Source organism: Rhinichthys klamathensis, unplaced genomic scaffold (genome assembly GCF_029890125.1).
Source record: "Rhinichthys klamathensis goyatoka isolate OS25496 unplaced genomic scaffold, OSU_Roscu_1.1 h1tg000254l_1, whole genome shotgun sequence".
Lineage (NCBI taxonomy): Eukaryota > Metazoa > Chordata > Actinopteri > Cypriniformes > Leuciscidae > Rhinichthys > Rhinichthys klamathensis.
Window position 1 is genome coordinate 457,615 of NW_026606776.1, and position 20,012 is coordinate 477,626.

Sequence of the window (20,012 nt, forward strand, 5' to 3'; positions counted from 1 at the left end):
GCACGTGAGATGACTGCGCGAGGCCGGTGGCGTGAGTGATAATGAACGACACCGGTGAGACGCACCGGTCTCTCTCGCGTCTCTCACCGAGGAGCGACGACAGGGCAGATCGAGTGAGGAACAGGCCTGATTTTATGTTGTGTGTGGCCAACAGTGAGGGGCTGCTGGCTTATACTTTTGTTTTGTATTTGTTTATTTTACTATTAAAATGTTTAAATGTTTCCCGCCTCATTCTTCCCACAACAACGAACCCCGTTACATTGGCAAACTCATTAGCGAATTACTCGTTTGTATTTCTTTCTATATGGTGAATTTTTGCATGATACCTGGTTCAGTCAGAACATGCTGTGCGACACGAGGATGGTTCACATCACAACACAAACGTCCGTGTGCTCGTCTGATTCAGAGATTTCGTCCAGGAGAAATTGCTATCGTTGAAATTCTCTGCAGCAGACGGACTCTATCTGTGTCCGTAGCGCACAGCGAGAGCACAGGCACCAGCAGTCCGCCCAGCTCGAGCCAGTCCGGGCTCCTCGTCCGCGACAGGCAGCCGCCTCGTTCCTCCATCAGCCTCAGCTGCTCTTCACTATATTGCGGCTCGTATAAATAGCCACGAACATCAGTTTCGAGCAAAAGATTTTCAAAATCCTCGTCTTCCATATCGTGTGTCGTATATTCAGGCATTATGGTAAATCTAACTCCTTGAGCGCTTGTTAGCTTAGCTTGCTGTCTTCCAAGCAAGATGGCGGATTAATAGTTTAGTTTCTTCAGGTTTAGTCCCACCCACTGATCTGTAATAGGCCGGTGGGGTGAGTCGGTCCCACGCCCTTGAATAATAATGAGCTTAAGGCTGTAGTTTTCTTAATATGCAATGAAATTTATCTTCCGTCCTATCGTGACGCAAAATGACGATATTTACGTCACGATAGGACGGAAGTAAAACACTTAAATCCTTTTTTCTCCCATCTAAGAAAAAGCAAAATTCCACCATCATTATAATATATGACTGGGTTTCTAACAATACAAACCTTAATGCGAATGGGTGAAGTGACCCTTTAAATTTTAACATTTTAAAAAGAACACAAAAATTTAGTTTTGATATTTTACGATATTTTTGATTAGATAAATGTAGACTTTGTAAACCTGACTTATTTCAAAAACTTTTCTTTTTTTAATGACCGAAAAATGGCAGCATAAAAACACATTTCTTCCTTGACTACCGAGAAATATCTTAATTCAACTTAACCATGTAATTCTTTTATTTTTAGTGGTGTTATATTTTTTTAAAATCATAAAACCCCACAAATTTGAGTATGAAACCATTTAAACACGCATTTAAACAGAAATCTTATTTAAAATACTCAGAAAATAAACCAGCACGTTACATTTACTTTTTTTTACTTGCAGAAACGATATAAAAATTATGATTTTGTTCTCAGGATATTTTTCATGCACATTAAGTGTACACAATCTACTTCTGTTTCCTCTAACAAGAATGTTGATGGATGATAAAATTATTTTTAATGTCAGAAAAGTGAGGGGAAAAAAAGTCCACACTTCCTTACAGCACCACTGGATGGCGTCAAAGTCCACGTGACAAACTGGATTGTAAATCTCACAAACAAACCCTTAAATTGAGCACAAAAGCAAATAGTTTGTCTACAAGCTTTGATACTTTATTGGTTTATTTTTCACAATGCATTCCACAGACAGTCTTCAGCATATTTTCATCAAAACTGAAATCTTTTACAAATGACCTGCATGAAGAAACAGCGCTTGATGTTTGAAAGTTATTAAGAGCGTGAGCCGTTTCAGGTATTCGATCCACGATGGAGACGGCAAATTCTGCAAACATGTTGATTTTTGACATGACAGGAAGGTGATAGGCCGACAGCATACGTTCTAGTTCACCTTTTTTTTCTTTTTGTTTTCTTCACTTAACGGCTAAAAACAATGAATAGTTGGGTGCAATACGCCGTAACAGATCCCTTTGTAGACAAGTGTGAAATAAAACTGCTCTTAAATTCTGCTACAGAAGACTAGAAGCTTCTTCACCTCTAACACGATTTAATTGCATCAACTTTAACACAGTTACACCACAACAACACTGTGTTCTATCACGCCAAGTACAAACAAAATAGGAAAAAAAGAAAATTGCTAAAATCAAAAGACTTGTGAAGGAACTTTATAACCAAAACAATTCATACTGTAATGAATCAAAATGGCCTTCAAAAAAGGTGAACGCTTCACTGACCGAATAGTAAATGAAAAAAACCTCATCGAATCCTGCCTTCGCTGACATGGAGTTCCTCGGACTACATTCTGTAATGGTGTTACGTAGCTGCGTTTAAACATGGACAACTAGCTCTACTCTGAAAGACAGTGACGACTCTGCTTGTGAGAGAAACTCATAGGAGGTTTAAAAAGGATTCATTCTCAGTTACGCTAACATTTCAAACACTGGGGGAGGGGGGATAAAGTTTACATTGCATCGTCTAAGGCCTTTTTCCAAACCAAACACGATTCTGTCCGTCTTCTCTTGTACCAACATCACTTCTCGTGCACAGAATTAACAATCTAACTTTCTTCACTCCGTCTTTGGCTTTGCTCCGGGAATCTTGGCCTGGACCCTGTTAATGGCACAAACAAAAGAATATTACTACAGCCCATGAGGAACATGAAAAGCACAAGTTTAAACTAAATTAATAAAACAAGAAGTCCAGTCACACTGTAAAAGAAATTATATACACACAGACGTGTGTGTTTATCTATATTAGAGCTGTCAAATCACACCTAACAAAAGTTTGATTGATAAATACACTTAAAAATACATATATAAATGCATACATATTCATACACATGTATATTTATTTGCATTACACAAACTTTTGTTATATATATATATATATATATATATATAGTCTCTACAATATTCTAAAACATTTTTTGAATGGCCTTAAATGGACAAAAAAAAAAATTACAATGCATGTATCTGCTGAATTTGAGGGGTTTACTTTTAGTAGTACCAATATATAGATTCCATTAAAAAGCCACAGGTGTCAGTTTTTAGAATGAAATAAATTAAATGACAGCAATGCCATAGCCATTTGCTCCCTTCTGAACATTTACAGATTTATATGGTCAGGGGGGCTATTAAAGTGTAGCTAAAACCATTAAAAAATTTTTTTTTTAAATAGTTAGAAAAAAAAAAAAATCAGCTTGTTTCCATGGCAACCTTTATTTTTTAAATTAATAAAAAGACTAATTTTATACACACCTATACATGCCAAAAAAACAACAACAAAAAAAACCCACTTAATGATACTACAATAACTATTTAGTCTACAATTGTATTCATCAAAACCAAATGATCATAAAGCACTATTTTGTCTGGTTCATTGAGGAAATCACCAGTTGCATATTTCACCATGTAAACAGACTTACTTTCCCACAACATCTTTGATTTGCTTGTTCACCAGTCCGTAGTAATGGTCAATTTGTGCCTGTATTAGGAATAAGGAAAAATAATTACCGCATTCAGGTGAACATTATAGATTTATCATGCGCCTATTGACACTGAAGACTCCAATAAACACTTAATATACCACGACAGCTGCCTCAGCCGGAAGTTATCATTGCAAACACAAGCCAAATAGATGTACCTGATGCTTTTCATAGACCACTGGCCAACTGAAAGCCCCTATGAGACCTAAAGAAAGAACACATTTTGAACATAATGCCATATTCTGACAGGTGACAACTGACAAGAAAAAATGACAATGCATCAATTTAAAAATAGGACTACATTCCCAAAATAGACATACCCAAAATAAGAAGGGTGAGACCATTGAACAAGGCACCAACATAAGTCAGGATCCACATGAGAACTGCAAACTGAGAAGAGAAAACCACATGTCAACATACAACCAGAGTACAACAGGCCACAAGGAAACACTTTAGTCACATGTGACAAACGCATTTGACACTTATGGTCATATTAGAAAAAAGTAAGCTTCCTTCATCTTTTCAAATAACGTTTCAGAATGTCTACAAAGTACATTCAAACTCTTATCAACTCAAACCTCTTCCCAGAGCCACAAATATAAAAACTACTAATTCAAAATAGTGTCTTTTTGGCATGAGGCATCGCACTAACACAATGAGATTACTCATTTTACATGTCAAGGAGAGCATTTACATAGTATTAATTTCTTTCACAAAAAAAAAAAAAAAAAAACTTGCCGACTCAACTTTTAAATATTAGTAATACTTGTTCAAAACTGATGCATGGATCAACAGTGGCACTTTTCCACGGTTTCAAAAATGTCAAAAAAATAAAATTAAAAAGAAAGTTCTTTGATGCTTTCCATTCACCAAATACAAAGTGCATGATTTCCACACACACAAAAAAGCAGCACAAACTTTTTTCCCAAATTGAAAAGAAATGTTTCTTAAGCAGCAAATCATGTGATGAATCATGTGACACTGAAGACTGGAGTAATGGTGCTGAAAACTCAGCTTTGCATTACAGGAATAAATAGAATTCTTAAATATTTAAATACAAAAGATATTTAAATAATATCTAAATTTTAATATATTACCATTTTTACTGTATTTGAGTGTTTTGAGTGAACAACTTTTCACTTTAAGAGTCAAATAGAGGGTAAAAATGATCATGAAAAATGCTTAACTAACCATTTTCATTAATTGACATCATAAAACAACGCATTTCACTTGAACTAAAATAGAATAAAAAGAAAGGCAGGCCGACACTTATTGCAAGCTGACCCAACAAATGGCAGAACCTGTTCAAAAGCCACCGGCACATAAACGGTTGCTCGTAACTGGACACGTCACTCAATATAGCCGTCTGACCACAGAGAGACTGAATGCTGTAGAAGACCTCCAGAGCTCTGAAAGGGCAGTGGGGTCTGGCTGTAACTCGACCCATAACCCATAACCAGCACCCCCTTCACAGGGCAGTAAATCTCCATACACGGATGCTTCCATCCACTGGGCTCCCCTGCGTTTGAGACGTGGGCCAATGCAGCACCAAGAAAAGCCATGAGGTGCTGATTTAACATTAATGTTCGTGGTACTTTTCCATTACGCCAATAACTTTGCTTAGAACAGGGCGACTCCTTAATGTCAGATATTTTGACGCAAGATTATTTGACGAAGCACTTATCCCAGGATTTAGTATACCAGAGTCCAAGTTCTATTACGAACCTAGTTCTGAAAATTCACTTTGTGTGTCTATATGACAGCAGAAGGAACATTAATATTTTCAATGTTTTTTTAGGGATGTACCGAAATAGCAATTTTCAGTTTCACGCCAAAATTGTTTCAGTCAACGATTTTGGCCCTTAAAAACCGTGACGTTTAAAGGTGAAGTGAGTGATTTCTGAGAAACACTGTTGATATTTGAAATCAACCTAAACAAACACACCCCTCCCTTCATTGCTCCGCCCCCAAAACGCACTAACACTGAATACAAGAGTGGATGTCTCTTGATTATAACTGAGGCACAGCAAAATAATGCTTCACGAAAAATAGTGAAGCTGTACAGCATGTTCATTTTTTGTTCAAGAGTATACAAGCAACCAGCAATGACAGTCAGAACGGTCCTGTTACTATCGCGAACATTACAAAAACCGCATATCTTGGTTCTGTGAAACATAGAAAACCCAATATTACTCATGTACAAACAACGCAATGTAATTACAACTAATCTCAGTGTTTCAACCACAGAAAGACATCAATAAACAGCTTTTATCTAGAGAGCAGTATTTTGCTAAATACATGCACTGTATTACATATTATATTTTAACTTAACCTGTTAGCAATGTCTTCATTTTTTTTTAATGTTTGAATAAATTGGTCTTCAATTTCTTGGTAAAATATAAACATTTAAATGATGGCTATAATTTAAGTACAAACTTAATTCTATTATTAAAAAAAGTTCATATAAAAACTGCCTTATGTACAAACAATTATTTGTGTAAATAAACTTGTTTGATTTTCTGAAAATTAATATGTCAGTTTTTAGTTAATTCATGAAATTAAATGTAAAAATCTAATATTAAATTTAGTAATAAAAAAAATAAAAAAATAAAAAATTAGGTGCATTCTCAATTTCGGTTAGGGCCCAGAATTTATTTCGGTGCGTCACTAATTTTTTATTTTAATAATTTACAATCACTTTTTATACATTTCAAAACAAAAATAGTTTTTTTTTTTTTTATGTTTAACTGTGTGATATATTACAATTATATCATAGTATTATAATCAATTTGTGGTTTAAGACATTTTGGTGCATCACTAGACTCCATATGCCACAATAGCTGAACTAAATACACAATGCATTAGTAGTGCATACAGTTCTTTTTGAATGGCCCACTCATTAGAACTAGAATGCCCTCGACATGGCAACGCGGGCATTAGAGCAACAACGCATAGTGAGCTGGAAAGTGTAGTTCAGCTATTCATTCAAGATCATTCAGCCCTGCAGCTAACCTGGTCATGTGACAGCCTTCTAAAAGAGCATCACATGACTAAAGACTGACATTCCTCAAGGCTACATCACAGCTGATTCTTTAAACCCCCACCCCAATAAAAAGAGTTGAGCGAGAGAGATCTTTGGCACCATTTCTATCCCATCAGAGCTCAGTCCAAATCCCCTCAGCCTGATGATCAACAAAGGCTGCTTTGTGGAGCCGTTCATGACCCTCTCCTGCAAAACCTGACCACCAACCCTCTCGACCAAAAACAAATGAGGCCATGTCTCTTATTCAATGCATAAGGGGGAATCAAGAATACAGTTAAAAAAGTAATATTGTGAAATATTACCATTTAAAAATTTGCATACATTTTAAAATGTCAACTTTCAGCTTCACTACTCCAGTCTTCAGTGTTACATGATCCTTCAGAAATCATAATTTGATTGATTTGATGCTCAAGAAACATTTCTTATTATTATCAATGTTGAAAACAGTTGTGCTGCTGTTCGTGGAAAAAGGTTTTGTTTTTTTGTGATTCTTTGATACACAGAAAGTACAAAAGAACAGCATTTATTAGAAATAGAAATCTTTATAACAAATGTCTTAATACTGTCACTTATGTCCTTGCAGAAAAGAAGTATAAATAGACTTGAAGTGTGCATTAAATTAAGCATGTTTTGAAATGGACAAGCAGGCTTACTCGTCTCAAAATATCGGCCGGACTATAATATAAACGTGAGGATTCAATTAAAAGATACACCAGGGTTCCTACAGGTTTCTTCAAGTTAAATTCAAGTCTTTTTAAGACCATTTATATAAAAAATTAATACCTATTTCACGTCCCTACCAGCAAAGAAAAACAAATTCTTTCAACTTGTTCATTTATTTTTCAAATGAGGAATGGGTAAAAGATGATAAGCCAAGCAGGTGTGAAAAATAAAAACATTTCAGTAGGCCACAAGTTTGCCGAACAATGTTAAGTTGTGTTTTAAAATTAGCTAGCTACTTATTCCATGCTGGGAATATGGGGAACTGAGAGACCCCTGAACAATAAACATCAAAAATCATAATAATCGTGGTTGACAAATGAAACTTTAGGAAAAATACAATACGGAGAAGTTACATACAGCAGTGTTAATTTTGACAGCAAATTTTGATTTAGTTTTAGTCTCAGTCTTTTGACTAAAAATATGACTAAAACTAATTTTAGTCATATTTTAGTCATCTGAATTGTTTTAGTTTTAGTCTAGTTTTAGTTGACGAAATACAATGAGATTTTAGTGATTTTTGATTTTAGTTTTTTTTAGATTTTCTAAATCTACTGTACACTATATTTTAGTCGACTAAATCTACTGTAGATTTAATGGTTTTAGGTAAATTGTAATGCGTTAATTTAGAATTTCTCTAAAATTTCCAAACCCATACACTCCCGGAGAAAACATATATTATTAACCTATTAATATGAATGATTTTTAAGTTTGAACATGCAATACAGATCCAGATTTAACTACTGTGACTTAAAAAAAATATCTTAAAATTTAATAAAACCACTTTTCCTAAAGTAAAACACAGTCTTCTTTTCAATTAATGACATATGCATTCTTTATAACAACTTACATACATCATCCTTTATTCTTTCAAGTAGACAATTATTTGTATGAATTAAATATAATTAATCCTTATTAAAGCTATTAACAAACAGTGAATGTTTTTCTCTTTTTATTTTGTTGCTTGATCAAAATTAATGACACAGACTGCATTATGTTTATTGCCACTGTCACTTTAAGACATCGGCCAATGGGACTTTGGACTTTAGATCAGCACGTTACAGTACAAATGTGTGCATCTACCACACACGCAGGACATCAGTTCTGACTGGATCGCTTCAAAGATCGACATTAACATTTTCATCTAGTTTTTATTCGTTGACGAAAATGTCAACGATTGAAAAAGTCAATGATGTTCGTCATAGTTTTTGTCATTCAAAACTAGGTTTTATTTAGGTAGCATCTCATTTTCGTCAGTGAAGAATGTCGTTGAAGAAAAGTTTTCGTCATTATATTCGTCAATGAAACACACTGACATACAGCACAATTTTTAAGACCCAGACATCAAAATTTAAGACTTTAAAGTATTATTTCCAAATTCATAAATTCAATGCTTTTAAGGCTTTTTAAGACCCCGCGGGAACTCTGTACACAAGCAGAACTGTTTCACCTTTTTCTTTTTTGACACTAAAGGCCAAATTCTAGCTTAATTCTTCAGGGGGGAAAAATTGAGATATCAAATTAAGCATTAACTGTACAGTTTACAAGGGCATTATTGTTCACCCACCTCATGAAAAACATCAAGACAACAAGATTTATTTCCCAGTCTTCACCCTGAGAGCAGTTATGGAGCGCCAAATCAAATAAAAGAGCATAAGCTGAGAGAAGGATCAGGATTTCATTTCCTCAGGTCTTCTAGAACAAACCTTGAGCGAGTCCACCAGATCCTCCACCAGGAAGAGTCGTCGCAGCTCTTTAACAACAGTGTTGATGTGCACCAGAACTGTGTCACTGTACTTATGAACCGTCTCCGTAGGGATCGCGATATCCTTATCCAGATACATCCTGTACAGGAGACAGAAGGTTTACCGTGAGACTAAAGCTCCGTTTTATGAACCTAGTGAGCAAGCAAGACTGATCATGCCAAATGATCATGACATTTATGATTAATGCCCTTTTTAGTTCGCCATCAAGTTAGGAAGACCATGACATTTAACTAGTTTTACAATCCTTTTACTCCCAGGTAGAGTTGCACGATTTATCGTTAAAAGATTTGCCATCTTGATCCGAACACCCACGCAATCTTATTTTTTTAATGTCAAAAATGTAGCTGTCTGTTTATTAAGCCTTTGAAAAGTATAATCACGGAGGAACATTCAAATCTGCGTTCACGCTGCCGCTGACCCAGAGAGAGCAGTTGTCATGCATTGGCTCCTCAAATAGTCTTTAACCATTATGGTATAATACCGTATCATTATTTCTATCTTACAATAATTCATATTAAGTCACAGAAGTACTGGGATACAAGTTTATAGTTTGGATATAAACAATGCGTGTTTTCTACAGCGATCAAAACAGAGTAAACCACCTTTTGAAACTTGACACTTCAAGTAAAGATTACATCATTACACCAGTAGGTGGCAACAAGTGACAAACGTATGTTTTATCGAATCATTTATTCAAATCAAGAGTCGTTCAAAAACGCTGATATGTCCAGAAGGTGTAATGAAACGAGTGAAGTATTTATCAGTCATTGAATCACTCATTAAAACGGATTTAAAAAAACTAATTTATATATATATATATATATATATATATATATATATATATATAGTAGTCAACATTTCAAGTGGATCAAAAAAGTTCATCAAAGTTATCCTAAGACAAGAACGGTATTCAAAATGCATGTATATCCTGTCCTTGATGAAAGGTTTTGATCCACTTGAAATGTTGACTACGATATATATATATATAAAAAATATTAGGGGTGTAACATTAATTTATAAATGGGTGTCATCTTTGAAGGATAAACAAATAATGTTTTGGTCATCACATTAAAATAACATTTAAATATGAGAGTTCAGATGCAAAAGCCATTTGAAATCTTCTAGAATGATATTTTTTAATCAAGCTTGTATTTAAGTTCAGTAATTTCAGTTAAATGGCAATGAAGATTACCTATTAATTGTCATTTGAGTGAAATTACTGAACTTAAATATACAAGCTTCATAAAAATGATCATTCTAGAAGAAAATTTCAAATGGCATTTAGAGGCTTTTGCATCTGAACTCTTCATATATTTATTTATATAATATTTGAGTTTTGAAGTGCTGGAAAAAGATGTGTGAAGTACTTGAAAGCATTTCACTATTCCAGCCACACTGGTTACCATTTAGTGTTACCAAATAAAATCCATGGTGAATGTTGCTGGTCTGTGGACGTAAAGTATTACTAGTTCATTCACGGCACAATGTTTCTCCTGGTTTCCACGTCAGCGCTGTTTGATCTAATAAAGATCTACGGTTAACAACGGAGAAATGTGAATGCTTCTCACTAGATCTCGCAGCGATGTTATTACTTCAGTGGCGAATTCAAATGTTTTCTTTACTGGATCTCTTAGCACTGTGTAGTAACAGTGTCGCTTGATCGAGATCGGCTCGCGCTACACAGATGTTGCTGGTCCGAACTTATAAACTGTCCGTGAAGCACAATATAATGAGTAGCGCAGTTTCGTTCCGCTTTCATTACGTTTGCCATTTGATGTTGCGCAACGTTGTGGTGATCGCGCCAGCGCGAATTTTGTCAGCAGGAAAAATGGTCCAAGGAATCGTTCGGTTTGTTTGCGTACCGAACCGGAAGCCTCGAACCGAAACGGTTCAATACGAATACATGTACCGTTACACCCCTAATATATATATAGAATTAGTTTTTTTAAATCCTAGTCAACATTTCAAGTGGATCAAAACCTTTCATCAAGGACAGGTTATACATGAATTTTGAATACCGTTCTTGTCTTAGGATAACTTTGATGAACTTTTTTGATCCACTTCAAATGTTGACTACTCTGTGTGCGTGTGCACGCGTGTGTGTACGTGTGTGTACATATAGGATGTAACGGTTCACTGTAAAAGAATGTTTAAAGTGTAACTCGACCCCTGGTCAGAGCTTAACTCCATCCACTGGCAACAATATTTGGAAAATGCTGGAAAAGTGGGCAGAGACAGAAGGGACGAACCGAGGGCAGAGCTGGGGGTGGGGGTGGGGTGGCGTGGGGGCTCGCGTGTGTCAGCAGTGACGGATTGATCGACACATGGGCGTAATCTGCGGGTGGGACATGTCCCCACCACTATTGGCATGGATGTACCAATACAAATAAATAAAACATCTCCAGTTAACTCCAGCAGAGCATTAATTTAGTTAAATAAAGAGGCAATCTAGCGCTAAAATTAGTTGATCATTTGATTTTAAAAAACAAAGTGCTCGTTGGCGCTGCGATCAGTGGTACGTACAGTGTTCTCTTGTCTTCACACGCTTCAATTCGTTGCGGAGAGACTCTTTCCGGTGAAAGCACAAAACAAAATGCACACATACGTGTCCCTGCTTGATATACAACCACTGATAAACAATAGGTTTTGATGAGAAAAAAGAAAAACACATACACGTACACATAAGAACCCAGAACCTGACACGCTTGGCAAAAGTTCTGCCACTGGACCATTACATGCGTAGAACAGTCGGATCTATGCGTTTATTCACGTGAAAATTCTCCCCACTAACAACATATATTAGATCTCATTAAACAATCAATGAAACAATGTAACATTTAAATCGATTGCTGGACATCATAATGTTATTGTACATACATCTGATTTATGATTTAGCATTGTATTAGCATCTCATCAATTCGAGCCGCTGGCCGCTGGCTGAAACTGCGGTCTTAACTCCCGATGCCGACGCTGCTAGCGGAGTGTGTGGTGAGCTCGTGCCAGGGCGAGGGTAATGGCCGTTGGGAGAGCCTGCATACGTCACGCGGGGAAACAACTTCAAATAAGAAAACTCAACTGCAGTAGCCAGCGTTCAACTCGAAGGCAGCACTGACGTTTTTACACCATATATTGTAGAATTAAAACACTTTATACCCAAATGTCAAAACATTTACTCGCATCAATGAACAGCACTAATAAAGCACCAGTCTTGCAGATCATTAACTAAAACGCATCTATAAGATGGTTTGTTTTGGAGTCGAGCCTAGCAGTTTGATCAAAATTAAGTATATAAAAACACAAATATAGCAACCATTTCACTTCCAAAACAACTTTAAGAATCTTTGTTTTTAACTACTTTGAAATAGATGTGGAACGGCAAAAATAGAGGACTTAAGTTTGGCAGGGAGTCAAAGCCAACAACGTGTAACACCTCCTGTAAGCCCAGAAGCTAAGCTCCACAGATCTACCTCCTTACATAAACTGGAACACAAACTGATCAAAGCAGGATTATCCTAAACGTTTTACACTCAGGCGACGCAAAGTGAACAAACCACGGAGTGGAAAAATGGGAGCCTGATGCCGTCACGATATGCATGCAACAAGTGTGTGCGTTCCTCACTTGAAGGGGTGTCCATCCTCGGACTTCTGAACAGCCTGTAAAATGCCTTTGTATATCCTGAAGGAGATGGTGACAGACAGCAGGGCAAGGGCCACGTAGGAGAGAACGCTGATAATACTGCAGACGCTGAGGGACAGCAGCAGGAACAGACTGGCTCCAAACACCACCCCCGTCCTCTGCAGATCTCGCCAGTACAGCAGGTCCACCACTGCCGGCAGAAACAGGAGTTACGTCAACCCTCGACAGACAGATGACCAAACTTTTGTGATTAAAGGGATAGATCACCTAAAAATTACAATTCTGTCATTAATTAAATAACTCACCCTCGTGTCATTTCAAACCTGTAAGACTTTCATTCACATTTGGAACACAAATGAAGACATTTATGAAATCGGAGAGATTTCGGTCCCTCCATTGACAGCTACGCAACTACTACTTAGACGCTTCATGTGAACAAAAGCCTAAATTCAATCGGTTCATCGTATAAAGCGATCGGGTCTCTTCAGAAAATTTGGACTAAACCACTCAATTCGTTTGGATTAGTTTTACAATCTCTTTATGAACTTTTTGGAGTGTTAAAGTGGTAGTTGCGTAGCTGTCAATGGAGGGACAGAAATCTCTCAGATTGCTTCAAAAATATCTTCATTTCTGTTCTGAAGATGAATGAAAGTCTTCCGGGTTTGGAACGACTTGAGGGCGAGTAGATGACAATTTTCATTTTTGGTTGAACTATCTTTAATACAAAAAGAAATTAACACTTTTAAAAGCACATCATTATAAGAATGTTAACCCAATTTTCATAAGCAAGAAATTCTCCTCTCATGACCTTAATTTTGTGATCATTATGAAAGAACGTGAATGAGAATTAAGGAGTTAAATTACTATGTAGAACAAAAAAACAAATGGGTTTACATTAAGGTCTCTTTAGTATTTACATTAGTGAAAGCATTAAACAATGAGCCATACATTATAATATTTACTGACCTATAATGTTAGTAAATTAAAATACACAACCGTTCATTGTTAGCTCATGTTTATTGAACAATATGGTTACACTTTACAATAAGGTTTAATTTGTTACCATTGGTTAACTAACATTAACTGACAATGAGCAATATATGCGTTATAGTATTTATTAATCTTTGTTAACATAATGTAGTATTGTTGGTTAATGTTAACTAATGTAGTTAAACCAGAACAAACTGAAACTTTTTGTAAAGTGTTCCCAACAAATTAAAATCTGATAAGGGTTGTTTATAATAAAACATTTCTCGATAACAACGATATGCAAAAATTATTACTTTAAATACTTTGTGTTAAAGAAAAAGGCCAAATTACTTCAGTTAGTTGTCAAATGAGACATTTAGTCAACAACGTTGATATCAAATATGACCAAATATAAATTAACATTATACCTTTATTTTGGAATAAAGACTTAACCAGAATACAAATCTTAGTCATAAAATGTACATGTAAACATGGCCAGTGTATAAGAAGTTGAAGAACAGGAAAGAGGATAGTTAAATGGTTAAACTGCTATGGATGGTTATTATGGATTCACAGATGATTTTAATATACAAATGACTTGTGACCACACTGAACATCAAAATAAGGCAGGCATTCATAAAGGACAGCATGGCATGTTTCATGGTGTGATCATGTTCAATTCGGACTTTACAGCAAACCTAGTCTGTTCGTGCTAGAGGCAGGATAAAAATAGGACAGAAACCTCAGTCAGTCAGTCAGTCAATGACCCTTTAATAATTAAACCTAGTCTACTATGTGCCAACATATCTGGTCAGAGTTCATGACAAGTCAGCATGCATGCGCTATCTTCTCACTGCTTTTCTAAAAGACAAACATCATCCACACAAAAAGCCAGTGTTTTAATCAATAACTGAGAAGCACTTTGGTTCGTTCAGCAGAACATGCTGCCCTTCCTCTTGTACTCTTGCCAACAGACCGTTGCATAATCTTATCGAAACTGAACAGTTCGCAAAGTATTAATGTGCCACATTTTCGAAGCTCAACAATGCATGCATATCTGCTCATAAATTTTAATGTGTACTATTATAATTAACCCGACAAAATATGACAAGTCGAGCGGGCTCATCTAAACCCCCGGAATAAAACCTGCATTTTATCCTCATGATTTAATTCTGAATATCGACAGTGCTTCTAAACACACTTTGCAATATAACTACACAAATCAAACAGTGGCACGTGGAGGAGGGACGAAATTACAGGTCGTTTAAAGGTCTAACTCACTAACTAACCTTGTTTGGAATCCATCTCGCTCATCTGCGATCAGACAGCCTGGGCCAAGAACCAAGAACACACGAGAAGCACGCGACTTCAATGACAAATGTGACTTCCTGTTGAATGGGATGATTTTTAAAACAAAAGTCCCTCAGTAATCCAGTACATAAAAGTCCGCTTAATCCGAGTCATACGCAGTGCTGGCCCAAATAAATGTAAAAAAAAAAGAGAGAGAAAAAACCCCTTTTTTTATATATCAGTGCATTTATCAGAAAAGCAGAAACAAATGTTGACCTCATAAAAGTTCAGTATTTTTTTTTTTTTTAAACACCTTATTTACTTTTTACTAATATTTCTTTGAATTGTCCAACACTTATATGGATTGCTAGAGAGCACGTGTTGGTAGATAGATTCCATATACACTACATTTTAAAAGTCTGGGGTCGGTAAAACACATTTTTTAAAATGTTGGCTGCATTTATTTAATCAAAAATACAGTAAAACTGTAATATTGTGAAATATTACAACAATTTAAATGAACACTTTTCTATTTTAATACATTTTAAAATGTAATTTGTTCCTGTGGTGAATTTTCAGCATCATTACTCTGATCTTCAGTGTCACATGATTTTTCAGAAATCATTCTAATATGCAGATTTGCTGCTCAAGAAACATTATCATCAATGTTGAAAACAGTTGTGAAATAATTTTGTAGAAATAGTGTTACTTTTTAATGCCTGTTTTTCTTTAATAAATAGGCAGTTTAGAACAGGATTTATTTGAAATAGAAATCTTTTGTAACATTATAAATGTTTTTACGGTCACCTTTGATCAATAATGTGCTCTTGCTAAATAAAAGTTTTTATATACATCTTTCTGACCCAAAAATTTTGAACAGTAGTGCATTACATGTTCATCATTAAATGTCAGAAATATCTAGAAGACTAAATGGTCGAGAACCAGTGATAAGTATAACCAGTTTTGTTTCTCATTGTTACTCAAAACTAACTATAAAGTGTTTCTGAAACCGAATGTACAATGACACGACAGAATGACAAATCTGGGCCCAAAATGGCCAAATCTTATCCAGTCACCATATTTCACAGGCCCTGATGTCAGACACAATGTATCCATCCAGGAAACAAATCCGTAAGCCAACATTCACAAGGGTTCACAGAAGTTTACATCAGACGTCAGTCTTCATTACATGTTCCCAGCTTGATTTCATTGTCACAATCAGTGCCAACTTGCATAAACAATTTAAATAGCAATGCAGGCCCTCCCGAACATCTGAGAACAGCTAGAACACGATGACAAATGATGCCAAACACACAGAAATTAAAAATAAAATGAATTAATTGTTGCTCAAAGCAGCAGTGACATACTCCTCATGTTGTGGGAAATGGCGCATCGTATCTTTTTCGAAAAGCACTGAATTCAGAACATGCAGTCAGTTCAACATTTTGTGCCGCAAACAGGCAGTTTGCCAATAGCATTCTCTGGCAGAGGGTTAAATGCTTGCCGTTGCAATATGCTTTGTAATCAAGACATCACAGACCATTTACTCAAGGCAACTAGAACATTCTCTCCCACAAGAAACCTTTGCAAGCAAGACCACAAAACCAAGCAAAACTCACTCACAGCTTTACCCAATAACATTTATGGACAAGGCAAGCAGAAAAATCATCATTTTAGTTCATTTTCAGGCCGATTAGGGCAAAACAAGCATATACCCTGTTCTTTCCAGTTCTTTATCTCCATCCCAGAGCTTGTCATAGAAGTCGTGTTATCTGAATTGGCGTACATCAGTCATACATTCCAGTCAAGAGTCTGCAGAAGAGGTGGTCGGGGGTGAGGAAGGAGGTACGAGCCTCTGGCTGGGGCAGGACAGGACTGAAGGGTAGAGAGAGACGCTACGGCTCTCCTAGCAGATCACGTTCTGCAAAGGCCAGCACTGCTGAGGTCAGCTGACCACATTCAAAGGTGTTGAACGCAGTGTACTAGTAACATGAGGTTTCAGCACAGCATCAGCTGGATCATACTAAATGGCTGTCATTCGGGTTCACGCATGTGCTAGAATCACAAAAATGACATCCACATTTTCTATGATGATGCAGTTAGCATTTCGGATGTCATTTTTGACCTGTCCCCAGTACCTCGGTTATGATGAAATCAAAAGTGTTTTTAGTAGAAACATTTAGATTTAGGGCTGGGCATTGACACATATTTCATGATGCAATAGATTCATTTGTTCATATCAGGTACAATAAACTTTAATTTTAGCAATTATTTTTTTCTTTGAGAAATTGACAACTGATTTGTATAACATTTAAATTGCAAGAGAGTTTTTGTTACAATAATAAAGTTATCCATTTTTTTTTTTAAATGACAATTATGTTTTACTACACATAAAAAATAAAGCAAAATGTTTAAAATGGTGGTTTTCATGAATACTTGTTTTCCTGATGGACTTATTCAAACTTACATTGAATATTGTTAAGTACATGAACAAGAACATGTTAAGTAAACATAATGAATATTTAATATAGTGCATATATTTAGCAAAATGCTCTGTGGGGTTAAATAAAAACTAAAAAATATATATAATAATAATGGTGGAAAAGGCAAATAACAAAAAGACTAAATATTACACAAATTAAGACGAAGATAGAAAATACAAAAATAAAAGCCAATTCCAAATATTAATAAACCTTTTAGTTTCATGACCTAGACGACATAATTTGTCCCGACATTTAAAATTTGAGATGGCACAAAGGAGCGATTTATTTAGCACTTGAACACAATATTTATCTGGTTCAATAGTTCAAACTTAAGATGAAAAAAAAAAAACTTACAAAACTGGAAAAGGCAGCTTTTCATAAATAATGACCTACATGCAATAACATTATGAAGCTGGTGTGTGCAATAATCTGGTTTGGGCCCAAATGAAAATCAAGAGAGTCTTGGTTTAGTCATGACACTAATTTGTATCAAAATTGTCCCTTTTTCTACTTTGGGTAACAGATTGTTAGTCAGACACAGTCTGCCCTTTAGACTGTAACGTTTATGACAGGCTTTCATTGAAGCAGCGATGTATAATGGATGATTTATGAAGCCCGTTGTGGCTATGGGTCATTGCGTTTTCCGAGTAGTGTAAACTCGGTCACCGAACTAACTTGCACACTAGTGCTCAGTCTGTTGTTTACAATTATAGGCTATGTGAACATTAAGTATTTGATACTAGGTTAAAAACAACATTGTATTCGGATTTTTACATAGACCTATAAATTAATGAACACATTTTATTTTAATAAATAGATCGACTGACAAAATTGCTTGCACAAATATTCCACACGATGGCAGTATAGGGACAATCAAGATGACGTTGAAACATTTGACAATTTCTCAATGATCATTATAATGCAGTTCGTACACGCACGCAGTAAAGTGGGTAAAACGCTTATTTTTAATAAGAATCACATTAGATAAGGTATTTTTATAACAGATTGTAATCCGTAATACAGATTGTAGGCTAATCCGTTCGTACCCATACGCATCCGTTCAAAAACTATGCCAAACATTATAAATAGGAGACTTAAATTAGATAAAAACACCAAACTGTTTCATTGCAATAGACAAAACAGGTAAAAAGTCACTTAGTCTTGATTAATACATGTAACGTGAATTATTTAAACGGATCTGACGTCATGTCAATACTGGTGTTACATGTTGGATGGATAACTTGGCTTAAAAGTTTATATTGGTAACAGTTTATATTCGGTGGTGGTGGTGATACCACAAGATCCCTGATTGAAAATCAAATCTGAATGATAAAGTTTCAAATGCATAATGTACTTACATGAACACGACGATTTAGATGGTGTGACTGTTGTTTTCTCTTCTTTTTCTTCTGATTTTGCCGGTTTTGTTGTTGCATCTCCAAACGCACCGATCAGTGCTGGCTTGGCAGCTTCTGGTTCTGGTTTAGAGGTGGATGGTGGTTCTGGTTCTGGGTCTGAAAAGTCCAGCAGTGGCTCCTCGGTAACGTTACGTGGCAGTGTGGACCTGTGCCTCTCGAGCGCATCTTTCGCTCCTCCTGCCAGATCTAAAATATCTTCCACCTCAGAAACATCCGCCGTTGCCTCTCTAAGCGAGAAATCAGTCACTTCATCCAGCAGAGAGTTCACGTGTTTGTCAGCTCGGTGTTCTCCTTCTTCATGATGCAAGCCATATGAAGGTGTCGTGGAGCTTATTTGATCATCCATTGTTAACAATAATTTTACACCGCTAAATAAAAGTAACTTATTCAAAACGAGTCCTTTTGATTTAAGAAAATGAATTTTCAAAACTTCTTCAGCACACCAGCGAGAGTATACGTCAGGTTCAAAGCGGGCCTAAACCGCAGAAACGGCGCAACTGTTTGACTAGACTAGAGACGCTTAGTTAAGGGAAGTGCATGTAAATTCGGTTAACTCTTTTATTGGCTGAATGGTGAAAAGGGGCGTTTCGGTGACGCCCAAACACCTCCATACTTGCTACACTACGCTCTTAATTAGGGGAAGTGTATGCGCGTTTCTGGTATTTGATTGGGTGAGCAGTGAAAGTGGGCGGGATATAGCCGCTCCCATACTTTCTCTTCCTGAACAGTAAAGTATGTGGAAAATGGCCGAGTGATGCATTTCAAACAGCTTACAAACAGAAACATTACTATTTTTAATGTTCTTAAAAGAAGTCTCTTATGCTCATCAAGCCTGCATTTATTTGATCAAAAGTAGGCATACAGAAAAACCAGCTACATTGTGAAATAGAATTACAATTTAAAATACTGGTTTTCTATTTTAATATAAAATATAATTTATTCCTGTGATGCAAAGCTGAATTTTCATTTTCAGTCTTCAGTGTCACATCCTTCAGAAATCATTCTAATATGCTGATTTGATAGTTAGTATCAATGTTGTGCTCCTTTTGGAACCTGTGATACTGTTTTCAGGATTCATTTATTAATAAAAAGTTAAAAAGAACAGCAATTATTCAATATAGAAATCTTTTCAATTTAAATCTTCACTATCACTTTTTAACAATTTAACACATCCTTGCTGAT

The 20,012-nt window shown here is 35.9% G+C and overlaps 1 protein-coding gene across 3 annotated transcripts; it reads right to left on the reverse strand.

Moving 5' to 3' along the window:
- Nucleotides 1–1,654: 1,654 nt before the first annotated feature.
- On the reverse strand, nt 1,655–19,290 carry rtn4a (reticulon 4a). Of its 3 annotated transcripts, none has more exons than XM_056266846.1 (7): nt 18,771–19,290; nt 12,653–12,860; nt 8,974–9,112; nt 3,825–3,894; nt 3,663–3,709; nt 3,445–3,503; nt 1,655–2,630 (listed from the first exon to the last, which is right to left on the reverse strand). In XM_056266846.1, the coding sequence occupies exons 1-7, from the start codon at nt 19,174–19,176 to the stop codon at nt 2,588–2,590; spliced, it is 972 nt and encodes a 323-aa protein (XP_056122821.1). In that variant the 5' UTR covers nt 19,177–19,290; the 3' UTR covers nt 1,655–2,587. The 3 variants fall into 3 exon arrangements, with proteins under 3 accessions (XP_056122821.1, XP_056122822.1, XP_056122823.1); XM_056266847.1 differs by lacking the exon at nt 18,771–19,290 and adding an exon at nt 16,645–16,810; XM_056266848.1 differs by lacking the exon at nt 18,771–19,290 and adding an exon at nt 14,929–15,036.
- Nucleotides 19,291–20,012: the final 722 nt, after the last annotated feature.